At 33.7% G+C, this 15,721-nt stretch overlaps 2 protein-coding genes across 3 annotated transcripts; both read right to left on the reverse strand.

Moving 5' to 3' along the window:
* Positions 1 to 3,206: 3,206 nt before the first annotated feature.
* LOC132314128 (uncharacterized) lies at positions 3,207 to 5,505 on the reverse strand. The gene is made up of 4 exons (XM_059813026.1): positions 5,334 to 5,505; positions 4,215 to 4,373; positions 3,976 to 3,979; positions 3,207 to 3,882 (listed from the first exon to the last, which is right to left on the reverse strand). Exons 1-4 carry the CDS (start codon positions 5,503 to 5,505, stop codon positions 3,207 to 3,209), a joined length of 1,011 nt encoding a protein of 336 aa, XP_059669009.1.
* A 1,801-nt stretch (positions 5,506 to 7,306) lies between these two features.
* Positions 7,307 to 15,704, reverse strand: LOC132311555 (uncharacterized). 2 transcript variants are annotated; one of them, XM_059809495.1, is made up of 6 exons: positions 15,307 to 15,704; positions 10,624 to 10,696; positions 10,353 to 10,446; positions 9,230 to 9,346; positions 9,073 to 9,130; positions 7,307 to 8,160 (listed from the first exon to the last, which is right to left on the reverse strand). In XM_059809495.1, the coding sequence occupies exons 1-6, from the start codon at positions 15,337 to 15,339 to the stop codon at positions 7,684 to 7,686; spliced, it is 852 nt and encodes a 283-aa protein (XP_059665478.1). In that variant the 5' UTR covers positions 15,340 to 15,704; the 3' UTR covers positions 7,307 to 7,683. The 2 variants fall into 2 exon arrangements, with proteins under 2 accessions (XP_059665478.1, XP_059665477.1); XM_059809494.1 differs by having other exon boundaries at positions 9,067 to 9,130.
* Positions 15,705 to 15,721: the final 17 nt, after the last annotated feature.

Raw genomic sequence — 15,721 nt, forward strand, 5'->3', positions numbered from 1 at the left:
AGGGCTGCCGGCATCAATGGTTAGCCGGAGAAGTAAGGAGATGGGTTTTTAATTCAAAAACTCTTAAAGGCAAGTTCTATGTTCTACTCCTCTACTTTGATTTGGGGTTAAATACATGTCTAGGACTGCTTTAGGGTGATTATATAAGATTAATTAATTTGTTTGCATGCTTTAATGGGATTAAAACAAACTTTCATGCATGTTTAAAATCTGGTTTTATAATATGTATATATATATGTGATGGGTTTGTATAGTTTTTACTTAATTTAATGTTATGATGCATGACCTATAATTTAAGTGGATGTAAAGATGTTTATGTGCTTTAAAATTACTATGGGAACACTCTGGGACGTAGTTGTATAGTTTGACCTTCAACAATAGAGGTTGGAAGTAACAGAGCCGTCAGAGAAGAAGAAGATGGTCTGTCACGGAGGTTTAGTAGACCGGTTTGGTATTTCAATCAACAGAAGTGGTTCAGAGGAGTAGGTCAAGTTGGTGTTTCGGCCAACCGAACTGGGTATTTCGGTCGACCGAAATAGCTGTATCGGCCAACCAGTTTGGTACTTCAGTCGACCGGTTTAACACTGGGAATTGTGTATGGGATTTTAACACACTGTATGTGTTTATATATGTGGGATCTATCTTTATTAAATGTTCTAAATCTATTTAAAATATATTAAAATTTGTTAAGATAGGTTCATGGAGGATTGAGAAAGCATGATTAATATTAATATGCTAATGATAGGAACAACATGGATTTTAATTTGAAATATATGTTGTGATGAAGGATCTAATTGCTTAAATTTAATCTAGTAGTTTTAAATGATGTTTAAATGATTTTTCTTAAACATGTATTCTTAGTATAAAATGATAATGAAATTTACTGATTCTGATTATACTCTATTTTGGATTAAATTGATGTATTGTTATTATTAGTTGCATAAATTGTGGTTGTATGGGTTTATGTGGTGTGATATTATAACTGTAGCATCATTTATGGATTGTGTGATATAATGCACCAGTATGGGATGGTGGCATTCTAAGGATGGATTAACTTATCAGTTAAGTCCTACCTATTTTTATGTAAAGGGATAGATTAACCAAAAAAATGTTAAGTCCTACCTATATTTAAGTCAGGTCAACTGAACAAGTTGAATGACTTATAGAGTATTAATTATAGTTGGATAAGATGGATTTTATATATATAATTATATGCCATGATATGAACTTGAGTCTCAGGATCATGGTTAGGGTGCATATATTCCCTAGGATACATAGCTGGATATAGAGAATGTTGTGTACCTTGATAGATGACGGTGTTCATGACTACCTATATGTTTTGTGTGATACCTAGTATCAGGATCAACCTGCCCTATAGTCTAATGAGAGTCCTTTAGTGTGTATCTATATATGTACAGACTATGTAACTATTGCATGAGTTGACTAGGATGTGTTCGTTCCTTAGGTCTCTGTTAGATGCAGTAGAAATAACTTGTTTGTGGGCTTGACCCACTATTTATTTTTCAGATCTATGTAGATTTTGATCGTGCAGAGTAGAGACCAGTCATCATCATTCTTCCAAATCTTCTACATATGATATTACCTTATGTTTCAGTTTTTAGATGTAAACAATTATTACTGTTGATTATCATATTTTTTTGGGATATTCTAGGAGTCCACACAGTATGGATTTTCGGGTTGATTTTTGGAGGATTGGATGTGTCAGAAGATTTATTATTTAATGAAATATATTCTGAAGATTTTAAATTTTGGATTATCACTTTAGTTTCCTTTTCAGCATCTTATCTATTCTTATTTATTCTTTTGTATTTTGTGTTCGTTTATTGCCGATTCGTTCTGATATCTCCGAGTATTCGGGCATGAGCTTGGCTAACCTGCATTCGAAAATCTGGGGGTATCACATCATTTCATAACAACTTAACTGTTCCGTCCCGAAAAGGGAGCAACGTGATAGTTTTTATTAGCTCAAAGAGTTGTTTAATAATTGAGGGAGTTATATGTCTTTTTCAAAAACAATAGGGGGATGTTATAATTTTAGCCCTTAAAATTTTCCAACTAATATATATCCACGGATCACCTAATATGCATGGCTGGCATGTCTTCATCAATGCAAATTAAGGTTATTCTTTTGCATATTTTATTATCCTACTAGTTGGCTTGGTAGTTTTAATTATTTCCAAAAGAAAAGAAAATGATACTCTTTAGAAAAAAAATTTATTATACACATTACAAAGATCTTTGATGAGTACGTGCACCTAATATGTGAATTGAAAAAGAGATATATTGGATTAATGTGACTAAAAAATAATTAATTGAGAGGCTTCACAGCCCCTTCCCAACAAGGCTATTAAGCAAATCCACATTAACCAGAGATGGAATGAACTAGCATTGCATTGATGAAGACATGCCAGAACTAATTTGTAGGTGGAGACTTCAGCAATAAATCAGATAGGATAGAAAGTCCAAGAGGGAGATTGAAGCTCAAAATGAGAAAATTCAGCAATATATATATATATATATATAGGGAGAGAGAGAGAGAGAGAGAGAGAGAGAGAGCAGCTTCATATATATGTTTGACATCCTTTTTGGAATATACCATAGGGGAGGTTTAACTAGATATAGCAAGGCTAGAAGAGCTACAAGATATTCTGAATTTCAAGGCAAGACTGTTGTTTCGGTTTTATTCATCAGTGCATATATATTGCATGGTTCGGTTTCAAAATGTATGCCAAACTTTTTTACTTCTGTTTTTCCTCAAATTGATGACCATATATGAGAGTCCTTGGGCTATTTGAATGCCTAAACATTTTGAAATGCATTTCAAGAGATTCGTAACTGACACAAGATGCAATCGAAGTAAAATAACGCTGCTAAAACTGGGAAACAAAGATACAAGATAGTAACAAAAATTGCATATATTTGATGTAAAAAGCCAATATTACATTTTTAAAAAATTGCAATTGAACTTGAAACATAGAGAGTAAGCCTAATTGTGACAGCAACATATATTTTACCCTAGCTACTTGAATGCCGTTAGATAATTAACGTAAGGACAAATTTCTTTGGGAGACTCACATAGGAAATACATCAAAAAGAGATGGCTCGAATCATGGAGACTCTGTTGTTATTAGTGGTTGCATCAATAAGTTGACGGCATCTGTATTGTCGAGCTCATTATGAAGAACTCATGTGAACGCATCTTGCAAGAGCTGGTGATAATCAATTGACCAAGAGGCATTAGGGTTGATGCGATATGTGTTGCCGAAGAATGTGCTATCCATATCCTGCTGATAACTTTGGTGCTGTCTCAACTCTTCAAAGCCAAGATAGTGAGGAACTTCTGTACTGGTTTGGGGAGGCTGATCATAATCACCATTGTCCATTCTAGGGGGCTCAGTCTCAGAGAGATTGTGCATGGAAGTTCCTTCAGATGTCAAAAATTGGTCATTTACTCCATCAAATCTAAGAGAATATTGAGGAACTTCTATGATTTGGGGAGGCTGATCACAACAACCAGTGTTCATTCCAGTGAGCTCAGTCTCGGAGAGATTGTGCATGGAAGTTCCGTCATATCTCATTACTTGTTCAAAATTATTGTTGTCATTGACTCCATCAAAACTAAGAGAATATTGAGGAACTTTGGTGGTTTGGGGAGGCTGATCATAACCACTAGTGTTCATTCCAATGAGCTGAGTCTCGGAGAGATTGTACATGAAAGTTCCTTCAGATGTCGAAAATTCTTCAATATTATTGTTGCCATTTACTCCATCAAAGCAAAGAGAATATTGAGGAACTTCTGTGGTATGGGGAGGCTGATCATAACCACCAGGACTGTCCATTCCAATGGGCTCGGTCTCAGCACTGTGTGCATGGAAGCTCCTTCATTATCATCAATGATCACTAGCTGTCGAGTTTTGTTCTCTCTCTTATATATCTTGCATAAAACATAATCACCAAGCTGCAAGAAATTAAGAAATGTAAGTGTCAGTAGCAATATATATGTTTAATTAGTAAGTAATCAATATATATGAAGCTTAATATATATTGAGATATATAGTTATGTATATGTACCCTCGCTTCATTTTGATTCCTTTGACTATTGGAAGGACTTTCCACTGTAAATTATTGCATAAGCCAGGATGTTTTGTTTCCGTTTTGAGGTTTCCCTTCGTAGAATACCAATGGCCTTTTACATCCAATTTTGCGGCCATTAAACTTGACACCCTTATCAGCAGCTGTGGCCTTCCAAAATCCATTCCCTGCAGTTCTATTTGGTCTTGTTCCATTTGCATACTTTCTTTCTCTTAGTGTGAAAAAGTACCATTCTTTTTCTCCTTGAGCTTGGTATTTCACTGTTAATCCCAAAAAAATAATAATAATAATTTTCAATACTGTTTAAGTATTAATTTTAAGATGCATACATATATGCATGTTAAACTCTTATGTATATATGAGAACAGAATTCATTTGAAAAATAAGATAACAAATTAAAGCCTATATCACCGGATCACTCGACAAGAAGTTGAAGGAGACATTTATAGCAGTTATAATGGTTTTGGGGTTTTATAGTGGTTTTAAGGTTTTTTAAGGGAATTCCTAAAACCACTATAAACCCCCTAAAACCACTATAAAACCATAAAACTCTAAAAATATATAAATCTTAAAAACTCTCAAACCACTTTAAAACCCTACAAACCCTAGAACTCTACAATTAAAAAACCAATTAAATGATAATTGGCTTTTTTACCGTGTTGATAATACTCATGTCAACTAATGAAGTGAATTACCACCGTGTTAACACAATTGCTTAAATTTCTGGAAACTCTCAAACCCTACAAACCCTAGAACTCTCATACCCTACGATCCCTAGAACTCTCCAATCCTACAAACCAATTAAATGTTAATTTGATTTTTACCGTGTCTTAACACAATTGCTTAAATTTCTGGAAAAAATATATATATAAAAAAAAAAAAAAAAAATAGGGTTAAAACCCTAGCGAACAAATAATAAAACTAAAAAGATAAAAATATGAATAAAACAAAAAAGAAAAATATTGCATACCGCCATCAAAAGTTATTATCATAATGAAAATATATATGAGCAAACATAGATACATGTTTGTAGATTTATCAAAAGCAAAAAAAAAGCTAAACATATAATGGATCATAACTGGCTAAATATAAGTAGAGTAATTGAAACAAGTAATAGATATATAAACCTGTAAGTTGATCGGGATTATATTTATATATATTAACTTCGTGGATCCTGTTTTTTGGCAAGATTGGATTCTTCACTTTTCTTTTCAAGTAACATTCGATGAGTTCTTGGTCGTTGGGCTTAAATCGATAACCAGGTGGAAAAGAATCTAAATCAACCTGTTGTTGTTGTTGGCTTTTTGGTCCGTTAAATGGTGTCGGAGATGTAAGAGGATGTTGCAGTTGACTTGTTGGACTGTGACTTTGTCTCATCCCTTGGTTCTCCATTGACGTAGGACTCGGAGAAAGAGATGATGATTCCCACAAACACGGAGAGGGGCGAGAGAAAGAGAGAGAAAATTAATATTGTAAAAATTCTTCGAGTCAAAAGTAGTAGTGATATTAGTTTATAACTTTGTTGCATGAGATATATATATATATATATATATATATATATATATATATATTTGAATGATTATCTGATAATACTTATCTAATTACGCGGTGTTAAAGATACATATGATTTGTTGCACTTGGTTTACAATTTGGAAATTAATTTCATTTTTCTCTTTATTTCTTTCATACTCCAATTTATCTTAGGTTTTTATTTTTTATTTTAACCCAAGTTCTCTTAGGTTAAATTCTCTCTCTGGTAAATTAATTATATAGAAAAGGAAGACGAAGCATCCACACAGGGAAGGGAATCATTACATTGTGCATGAGCACTCTAATATTTTGATAAATATTGATATCACTTGTATGTTATTTATTTATTTTGCTTTAAATAACTTGTCGTAATTATGTGGTGGACCTCATTATAATTTTTCTAAAACAAAAGGTAGGCTCATTTTTTTGTTATATATATAATAAATATAACCCAAACCCTCCTCTCTAGGAGGTAACACTTTATGTAGACATTTCATTTTGTCCCTACCTTATAATTCGTATGATTATTTTTGTATTTTTTGTTTAAATAAATAGTAAAATTGTAATTCCATATCCTAATAACCTTTCTAAAATCGTTACTGAAAAATTAATAAGATTTTAACAAGCCTATTGCAGACATTGATCATCAGCAGTTACCAAAAATGGAAGGAAATGGAAGCCTATTTCACACATTTCTTTACTTCATTATCCATATGTGGAGTTTGTGGTAGATAATGAGATGTAAGACCGCTGACGTGGCTATATATCCGCTCCCTATACACATCAGCCGCTTCTCATTCTACTTGCATCCATATTGTCTATTCAAGCTTGCACTAAGATGCCCTTAAGAGAGCTTGAAATTGAATTACTTTTGATGACACAAAATTGAACTAACTTACAGAGAAAATATATAAAAAGTGAAAGAAAAACACATACACACAATTGTTAATGCAAAATCCTACCTGTTAATATATCATGCCCAACAAAGATAGTTGGGGCATTAGTCAACCCAAATGACATGACACGAAACGCGTAAGATACATATCTAGTGATGAATGTTGTTTTAGGAATATTTTGCTCTTTGACCCGGAACGTAAATCAATGTTCGAAAAGTAAATAGCTAGCTCTTCTCAACTGATCAAATAGGTCATCGATCATAAGCAAAGGATATTTGTCACAAATAGTAACCTTGTTTGATTTCCTGAAATACATACACTGACGAAAAGACCCATCCTTCTTAACAAACAACACCAGTGCTCCCCACGGTGAAGCAAAAAGTACTATAAAAGCTAAATCCATAATGCAAAACAATACCTTTCATGTGTACAATTCTCACCCATCAATTTCAATTAAAATTAAATAAAAAATTAAAAATTATAGCATAACCATAAGATCAGCTACACTTGATGCTACAAAATGAACCACCCCTTCCATCATTGACTGACTTCTTCAGCCTACCCAAAATAGAATATGAGCAAATGACCATAAACATATTACCAGCATTTAGCCCCTGAGAAAGAAAAGGTTACACAATTCTAGACAAATTACCAGCAATCATTTTTGGTAATATACCTGAAGCTGAAAGAGCCAAGGTTTTCAATTAAAAGCCTAAAACACAATAAACCGAAGTAACCGGCAATCTAACCAAACGGAAAGAAGGAAATAAAAGAACAACAAAAACAATTAAAACACAGATGACATTCTAATCCAAACAAGGGAAAAGTTACACAATTCTAGACAGATTTCCAAATTATAAGGGAAATCAATGTGTTCTTGAAGTGTTGCTGTTAGCGGATGGTATAGAAGCATATTGTACAAACATCGAGAAAAACCAAGACGAAAAACCACCCGCTTCTCAGCATCGTCTAGCAATACCACTGTGCAATTTCCTTTTTCCTTGTTTCCCTAAACTCCTACCTGTCTGTCTCAACAATACTATGTCAATATCTACTACTCCACAATCATATAAGAAACTAAGGACCTACCAACCTGTATGATTTATAAGCTACCACAAAAGCTAGCTAATTGCAGTGAGTTTATCTATCCTTCTTCATCATAGTCTTCTTCCTCCTCATCTATACTTCTATTCAAATTGGCAAGTTGAATGGGGTCTATAGCCATTTTTTCCATGTCAGCAAGCGACCAGCCAGGGTATTCCTCGTGTTTCAATTCAGGAGGAGCACACTTTGGCGATGGCCGAGCAGGGGTGGAGGCTACCATGGTTGTTGAATCCCCATTCTCATCCAAGCCCACGTTGAGGTCAAAGTTGCGTACTGGTACTTCTGACGTCTTACCAGCCACAATATTTGCCTTTGAATCTTCAGGATCTGTCCCATTGTCTAGCCTTTCATGGTTTTGCTCTTGCTTCTCATTGTGCAGAGAAATGTCTGGATCATCTTCGAACTTCTCACTATGAGTAGTTGTTTCTCTCTCTACTGTTCGACTACCTCGTCCACGACCCCTACCCCTACCCCTTCCCCTTCCTCTGCCAGTGCTACTTGTGTGTCCAGTTTCATGCTGCAATTAGGAGGGGAGAGAAAAACATTATTCAAAAAAATAGTATCATCTCTAATTTAATTAAAGAAAATTAACATTACAAATCTACTCAAACCATTTTCCTCTTTTAGAATTCATACACATATATATTGGTTCTATCTAATGAGATGTTAAAAGAAAATTTACATCTAAAGCATAATGCAAGAAACAATAAATAAATTTAGGAATCAGTTCTCATGCAACACTGCTTTACCTAAATAGCATTCTAAGAAACCAATAAACCCGTCTCTTGTTAACCGATACCAGGATAGGACCTACAGAAAAGGATAAGGGAGTTGGTGTTTTCCCCAACAATATAAGAAGGAATTCCCATTTTCCCTCCACTCACATAATAAAGGTATTCTTTCTCTTCTTCTCTCCACTGCCTTTAAGAAGGGATCACCGCTATCCTTTCCTTTCTTTTTCATCCTCACTTATTCAAACATGATAATTGATGACAAATTAATATGACATTTGTTTTCCTTACTTTTCTCTACTATACAAAGCTACCATTTCCTTTCGTTTCCCTTCCCTCCTACTTACCAAACGCACAGTTAGAATGACTTCCTTTCCCTGTTACTTATCCAAAGGACTATATTAGGGATGACTGACAAATTATGCATGTGTTTAATATTATTGTCTTCAAAAAAATGATATTTCAAAAGCACATAGCCTACTGCCACCTTAATATATATATATATATATATATATATATATATATATATATATATATATATAAATGCATATAATGGAGTAAAAAAATAACCCCACAACTGAAGATTTCTCTTGGGTTCTGTGTATTAACATTTAGGTCTGTGACAAGTTTGCATGGAGAAGCTAAGGTAAACAAGTGTCATTTCAAAAATTGCTTAACAAGACAGGACATACATTTACCATCCTGACTTTCTTTATATCGTCATCACTGTCATTGTCTTCACCATCAGCAACTTTCCTGGTTACAACAATATATATAAGCAACATTGTTAGACACCATGTATCTCACATTTCTTTCAATGCCAACACTAAAATAGGAATTTAAAATTTCACAAACCTTCTTTTGGCAACAGATCTATCCTCACCGACAGCATCACTGCCACCTAAATCAGGAACCTTGCTGACAATCTCCCGCAAGAAATCAAACACATTAAAGCTCTGTACACACTGTTTTCTGTAAGTTTGAGGATCGAATTAGATTAACAAATTAATTAATTATTAGTAGAACACAAAATCACATAATAAATTTTCAAGCATGGGCAGAATCTAACTTCCTTTTTTGCCTCTAAGAAATGCATCTCTTAGACCTGAGATAAAGGAAAGTGGGGAGAAGGGAGGGACATTCAGAGACTGTTTAGTTTAACATTCTGATAATAGTTTTCTATTTTCGATAATAGAATCTAACTTCCTTTTCTTTCTTTTTTCTTTTATTTATTTATTTGATCAGGTAACTCACACGCACATTGCTTAAGGCCTGCTTGGTTTAGTTTTTTTGCAATAGATAACACAGTTCAAAATATCATTTGGCTGACATTTTTCTAAAAACTGTTCTCTGAAAAAAGAGTTGAAAAATGATCCGCTTTTAGTTCTCAGAAAAAATGTTGTCTATTTTCAAGGTCCTTTTTACTGTTTTCAGAAAACAACTAAACCAAACAAGCTCTTCCTTTTCTTCTTCCAACAAATTCATCTCTTGCATCATAAAGGGAGGGAGGAAGATTCAGGGCCTGCTTGGTTCAGATGTATGGAATGGATAACACAGTTCAAATTATCATTTCGCTGGCATTTTTCTAAAGACTGTTCTCTGACAAAAGAGTTGAAAAATGATCTGATTTTACTTCTCTGAAAAAATGTTTCTGGTTGCAGTCTCCTTAAAACTGATTTCAGAAAACAACTAAACCAAACAGGCTCTCAAGTCTCAACATTGCCTGAACTAATTCTTGCAGTTACTCTGTTAAATGGTAGCAGATCATGATACTTTGTCAGAATAGTGGTAGATCACATTAATGCATCAATCATATATCCCAAACGAAACAATGACAGCATTAGTGAAAATATGAGATGTATATACAGGACCAGGAGTAGCCACCAAAGAACCATTAACGTAAGCATATTCTCACTACCCAACAACCTCCACAATTTATATCTAAAAATATAACTTTCAGGTGGAAAAATTTACTTACAAATGAAAAGAGTTCATTGTCTTTGCACCCCTCCGAAGAGTGATCTCATATGTACGGTCACATAGATCTTGCAGAAACAGTTCCAAAGCTTTAGCTGCATATACATATTCAACAACAGCATCAAATATTATAAACAGAGAACTATAATATTATCTGAACAGAAAAAACAATGAAATAAGGCGGCAAAAATCTCGAAGAAAAAATTTGTCTGAATTACTAAAAAACTGAAAATAGAATAAAGTCTGATGACATAATCTTTCAAACTACATACAAACTAGAAGAGGTACAGCCATAGCAATCTTCCCCACATCCTCGTCAGCTTGCATTATCTTCTTAATTCGAGCCTACAAAACAAATATTACAATCAGATATCACTGCTAAAAGATTATTTTAATCATCACACAGAATAAAAGTGAAAAGCATTATTTAGAATATGATAAATGAGATCAGTCATCTGGTAATTTCTCAACTGAAGAAGCAGCTTCAAAAAGAGGTTTTAATCCAGAGGTGAATGACAGTGTCTCCACACACATGCCAAATATAATAATGATAATAATAAGAAGATGAAGTACAACACATAACAGCAGTAACTGCAAAGCCGTCCGAGAAGGCGTTTTATATGAACAAGTTAAAAATTATCTTCAAAACTTCTCACATCTTAAGCACTTATGGTCGTAATCATGTCAACCCGAATTGACACGTTAAATAATCATGTCATTTTAGTTTTCTAATTGTCAACTTGTTTAATTAGATGTGTCAGGTGAACACAAATATGACCTGATCCATTTACTAGCGCCATTTAAACCCCTATAAAATGTAAATTGTTAGCATTGAAATGAGCATTTTTTTAAAAAAACTCAAAGAAAAAGGAAAAGCCTAAAAAAAATTTGAATCATTGAGACCACCCAATTTTATTGATTCAGAACACAATAAATAGCCAAGAGGAAACATTGTGTTGCTACAAGCAAAACCACTGTCTCCTTGATGATCTTCCTCTCCAGCAAAGACCATACAGTAGCCAATCATATAGATTTATACAGGTGCCGCTGATTTGATTTATGCTTCAAACCAACCTCTGCTACCTGCCTCTTATCTACCAACTCTTTTTATCTCTATATATAAAATTCCTAAATATATAAATATATATAGGGTAAAATCTAAACAACAATAAGGGGGTTCAGATTTCACAAACAGTTCATATATATTGCTGATCACCAAAGAGAGATCTAGAGAGATTTTAAGAGAGAAAAAGAGAAGCTGATTGGCTGGGATACAAAGATTTTCAAAATCATTCTGGAGGCAATGCTCGTCGAGTCTTGTGCAGGATGATAAGCTTCTGTCAGTGAATTGAATCAAATCAACCATCAAAAAAGAAGAAGATGCCAGGGGCCCTATTTGGTCCTTGATTGTTTATTCGGGCTGCGTTCCACGTTTGAGCGCTATTTATACAACCTTACTTATTAAAAAATATAAAAAGACAATGATGGCAAACAACAAAAACAGGGAAAAAGAGGTCAAGCCTTTGATAACCATCAGATTTATCAACACAATAAATCAAAGCCGATCCAACGGTGGGGAACCTAGCCATAAAAGGCGATGTAGCTTTGGGTTTCAAGAATTTTAAATATTATTTAATTTTGCTTTTTTTATTATAATAATAATAATTTTTTTTTTTTTTTTTTTTTTTTTTTTGCCTTGCAAAAATTTAAGCAGGTTATGTTGTAAAAGATTAGTGTCCTACACAAACAATTCACATTTAATCCTTACTATTTGTATATCATTTTTTTATGTGGATATTAAATTAAGCACGTCATAAATGGTTATGTGGGTATTAAATTAAGCAAGTCAAAAAAGGGTTATGTAGTTAACTGGTTATTAAATTAAATAGGCCCTAAATGGGTAGAAATGACCCTAATAGAATAGAAATTTAATCTAGTCATGCCATGCCGTGATGTTTCAGATCTTTCCCTACTTATTAAACAGGTTATGCAAGTTGTATCATGTTACTTGTTAATAATCGTGCCATGTTCATGTCAACTTATTTAGCAAAATACCCATGTCATGACGCAACACAAGCACAGCATGGTAACATGAATTGCCAACCCCTATTCTTACTTAGATAGCAGATCATAGTATCTCAAGGAATTAAAGGGGGTGAAATGGCCATTCTTTTACAAGTGAAAAGACAAACACCAAGGGGATAAAGAGAAAACAAGCGGAACAAGAGCAGAGGTGGAACAAATAAGAAAACCAACAAAAGGAAGCATATAAGAAAAGAAAAAAATAAGCAAAGAGGCTTAAGCAGGTGTAGAAGAATCCAAGTACCATTTAAAAAGAAGACACAATTTGTGACAAAGAATTAGCCTCTAAAAGAGGATATAGGTTAATTAAAAAGGTAAAACTGGATAAATTTAATAACATCAAATAAAAAGAGACCAACCAATGGCGTCATTTAGGTGATTTTAGACAAAACACACTAGTTGATGTTATTAATATCTCATAATGGAGCTAAAGCATCAATGAACAGGGCGCCCGAATGGCCTGTGTTTCAAAAAGAATAAACAAATCATAATAGGCAGAAGAGTGATTCTTGCTCTCTTTCATATTGCTTGCAAACCTCCAAAATCATTTTACCAACAATCATTCCCGTAGGCAAAAAAACAATTGATAGGCTCCTTCAACATTTAAAACCAGTGCATGTGCAGGACTTGGAAGATAATAACTTAAATATTTCCCTTTTTAGCATTATTCAAGAAACTGGAAATTCTGGAAAAAGCTTAGATGTTTAAAAAAGAATAAACAAATAATAATAGGCAGAAGAGTGATTCTTGTCTCTCTTTCCAATTGCTTGCAAACCTCCAAAATCATTTTACCAACAACCATTCATGTAGGCAAAAAAACAATTGATAGTCTCCTTCAACATTAAAACCAATGCATGAGCTGGACTTGGAAGATAATAACTTAAAATTTTCCTTTTTTAGCATTATTCAAGAAACTAAAAATTCTGGAAAAAGCTTAGATGTTTGTAAGCCACAAAGCCTAGAATGGTTCTTTCTTTTTGGGTGTTTGTGTGTGCTTTCTTTTGGTAGGAGGGAAGGAAGGGGGAGGGATGGAAGAGAAGCAATGGAGAAAGCTTCAACTGAATGGGGAAAGAAAGAGGAGGAAGGAATGAAGGGAGTGAAGCATCCCTTTGGGCCCAACATTTTTTTTTTCAAAAGTGGAAGGAATAGAGAAAAAGAATGAATATTTGTTACAAAAAAAAAAAAAAAAATTCACTGGCCCCACTCTCTGACTAATCAAGTTGATGTCATGCTTGTTCAAGCTCAACTCATTTACAAAACAACTTTCAACCTTGAACTGAATTTGTTTATCAAAACGAACAAGCCACTAGACAAGTTAAGCCCAATCTGTTCATTAACAACTTGGTTCATTTGTAGCTCTACTCACAACACGGTCACTTCTAATTATTCGTGACCATGCCAAAATACTGCCAAAATAGCTGACATCTCAGAGGCGTCCATAATCTAAAACAACTTGGTTCATTTGCAGCTCTCCTCACGACACGGTCACTTCTAGAGTTATTCGTGACCATGCCAAACGCTTGCTAATTAAACACTTCCACAATACTGCCAAAATAGCTGACATCTAAAAATGACGTTCATAATTTCAAACACTTGGAACAAACTTCTTAGGCTATCCCCGACATATAACTCATTCCAATGTTTTTTTCTAAAATGATGCATATGATATTATTTAATATTGGAGAAATATTGGTCATGCAAGTGATTGGTGTTTACATTTCTAATTCATGATTGAGTTTGTGATACATGTTTAACTTTAAAGTACAGACTTTCATTTAGCTAAAAAAGAAAAATGAAAGAAAGAATATTTATCATTTATACTATATATCGTTGTTAAAAATGTCAAAGCCAAATGTTACAATTGGAATAGCATAATTGAAATTTTGAATGGACACATACACAAACATATTAAATTGTTTTCTTTGTATGTTCATACCAGAAGTTAAATATGCATTAAACAATTAAACAATCATTTGTCGTGTACTATGAGCCAAGTTTGTACAAGGCTTACCAAATTCGAATAATTATGATCTAAGCCTGAGCACAAATTAGACACTAGCAAACCAAGCTCGAGTGTCCAAGTACTTCTCTTAGCGAATTGATCCTACTCGGTCAATGATTGACATCTATTGTTCTAGTTTTTATGTTTCTCGACAGAGATAAAAATCAAAGGGATCTAATGTGGTTTTCATTTGGTCACAGAAAATTTTACGAGAAACAAAAATACATGGGAAATGAAATTGTCCATTTTTTTTTATTTTTTTTTTTTTTTTTTAAATTCAAGCAAAAACACACACAAAATATTGGCCCTGGCTGGGCTCAAACACTTGACCTCCACTTTAAATGAAACTGTCTTGTAAGGCAAACGATTGTTCCAATCCTCTCTATGAATAACAATTCTAACTCAATCATAAAGTACAATTTATTGAAAAAAATATCCATCAACTCAGTAAACTACTTGTAAATAAAATTATATTACAATTTATAATGTTTTTGTTTTAACACTACTAATTCAGTCCCTCGAAGTGAAAATTCTTGGGGTCTGAACCTGAAAGCACCAAAATACAATCAAAGACTACTAAAAACATCAATCCAAAAGCCAAACAAACAACATTCATTTCTAACATCATAGCATTCACTGTGAAATTTTCCCCAAAAATTTTCCAGAAAAATCCTAAAAACTTCAATCAAGGACATCATCAATCACGAAATGAAAAACACCATACAAATTACATAAACAATAGAAAAGAAGAAGGTCAACCAACTGATCAAACAGTCTGTTATTCAAAATATAAGCGCGCACACACATATATACACACACATACACATAAATATGGAGAGAGAGAGATATAAGGTAAGATTAAATAACTTACAGCAGGAAAGCGAGTATCGAGCTTTTTCCTCATGGCGTCAGACTCTAATCATCAATCAAACCCTAGAAGAAAAATAGAACTGATATACACACACGTATATATATATCTACCCTCAAACTCTATGCTCTTATAGCCAGCAGATCCAAATATATACTGTATTACACACACATATATATCAAAAAGAACAAGATCGATTCTCGTCGAAATCGTCCTCCTTGCGCGTTCAAAACACCACGGAGGAAACAAAAGAAAAAGAAAAAAAAAAAAATTGCAGATTCGCTTCCTACTCCGAAAACCGCTTTTGTCGGACCCCCAAAAACAGCCAAAGCCCACGAAACAGTCAGGGAGAGAGAGAATAGAGAGTTGTATTTTCCTTTTCCTCCTCTAATTTTCAGCGGAAAACTCGTTTCCACTC

The sequence above is a fragment of the Cornus florida genome, unplaced genomic scaffold (assembly GCF_030987335.1).
Source record: "Cornus florida cultivar Cherokee Brave unplaced genomic scaffold, ASM3098733v1 CherokeeBrave_3.0.0_Hap2_Chr06, whole genome shotgun sequence".
Classification (NCBI taxonomy): Eukaryota; Viridiplantae; Streptophyta; class Magnoliopsida; order Cornales; family Cornaceae; genus Cornus; species Cornus florida.

What these genes read in the sequence shown, in the direction of transcription:
- LOC132314128 (XM_059813026.1), bottom strand. Translation starts at nt 5,505, where the DNA reads ATGGAGAACCAAGGGATGAGACAAAGTCACAGTCCAACAAGTCAACTG. An exon ending in CGACCAAGAACTCATCGAAT is followed by an intron (nt 4,374 to 5,333) that starts GTTACTTGAAAA and finishes TGGGATTAACAG; the next exon opens with TGAAATACCAAGCTCAAGGA.
- LOC132311555 (XM_059809494.1), bottom strand. Translation starts at nt 15,339, where the DNA reads ATGAGGAAAAAGCTCGATACTCGCTTTCCTGCT. An exon ending in TCGATACTCGCTTTCCTGCT is followed by an intron (nt 10,697 to 15,306) that starts GTAAGTTATTTA and finishes TTTGTTTTGTAG; the next exon opens with GCTCGAATTAAGAAGATAAT. An exon ending in ACAATGAACTCTTTTCATTT is followed by an intron (nt 9,347 to 10,352) that starts GTAAGTAAATTT and finishes TCAAACTTACAG; the next exon opens with AAAACAGTGTGTACAGAGCT.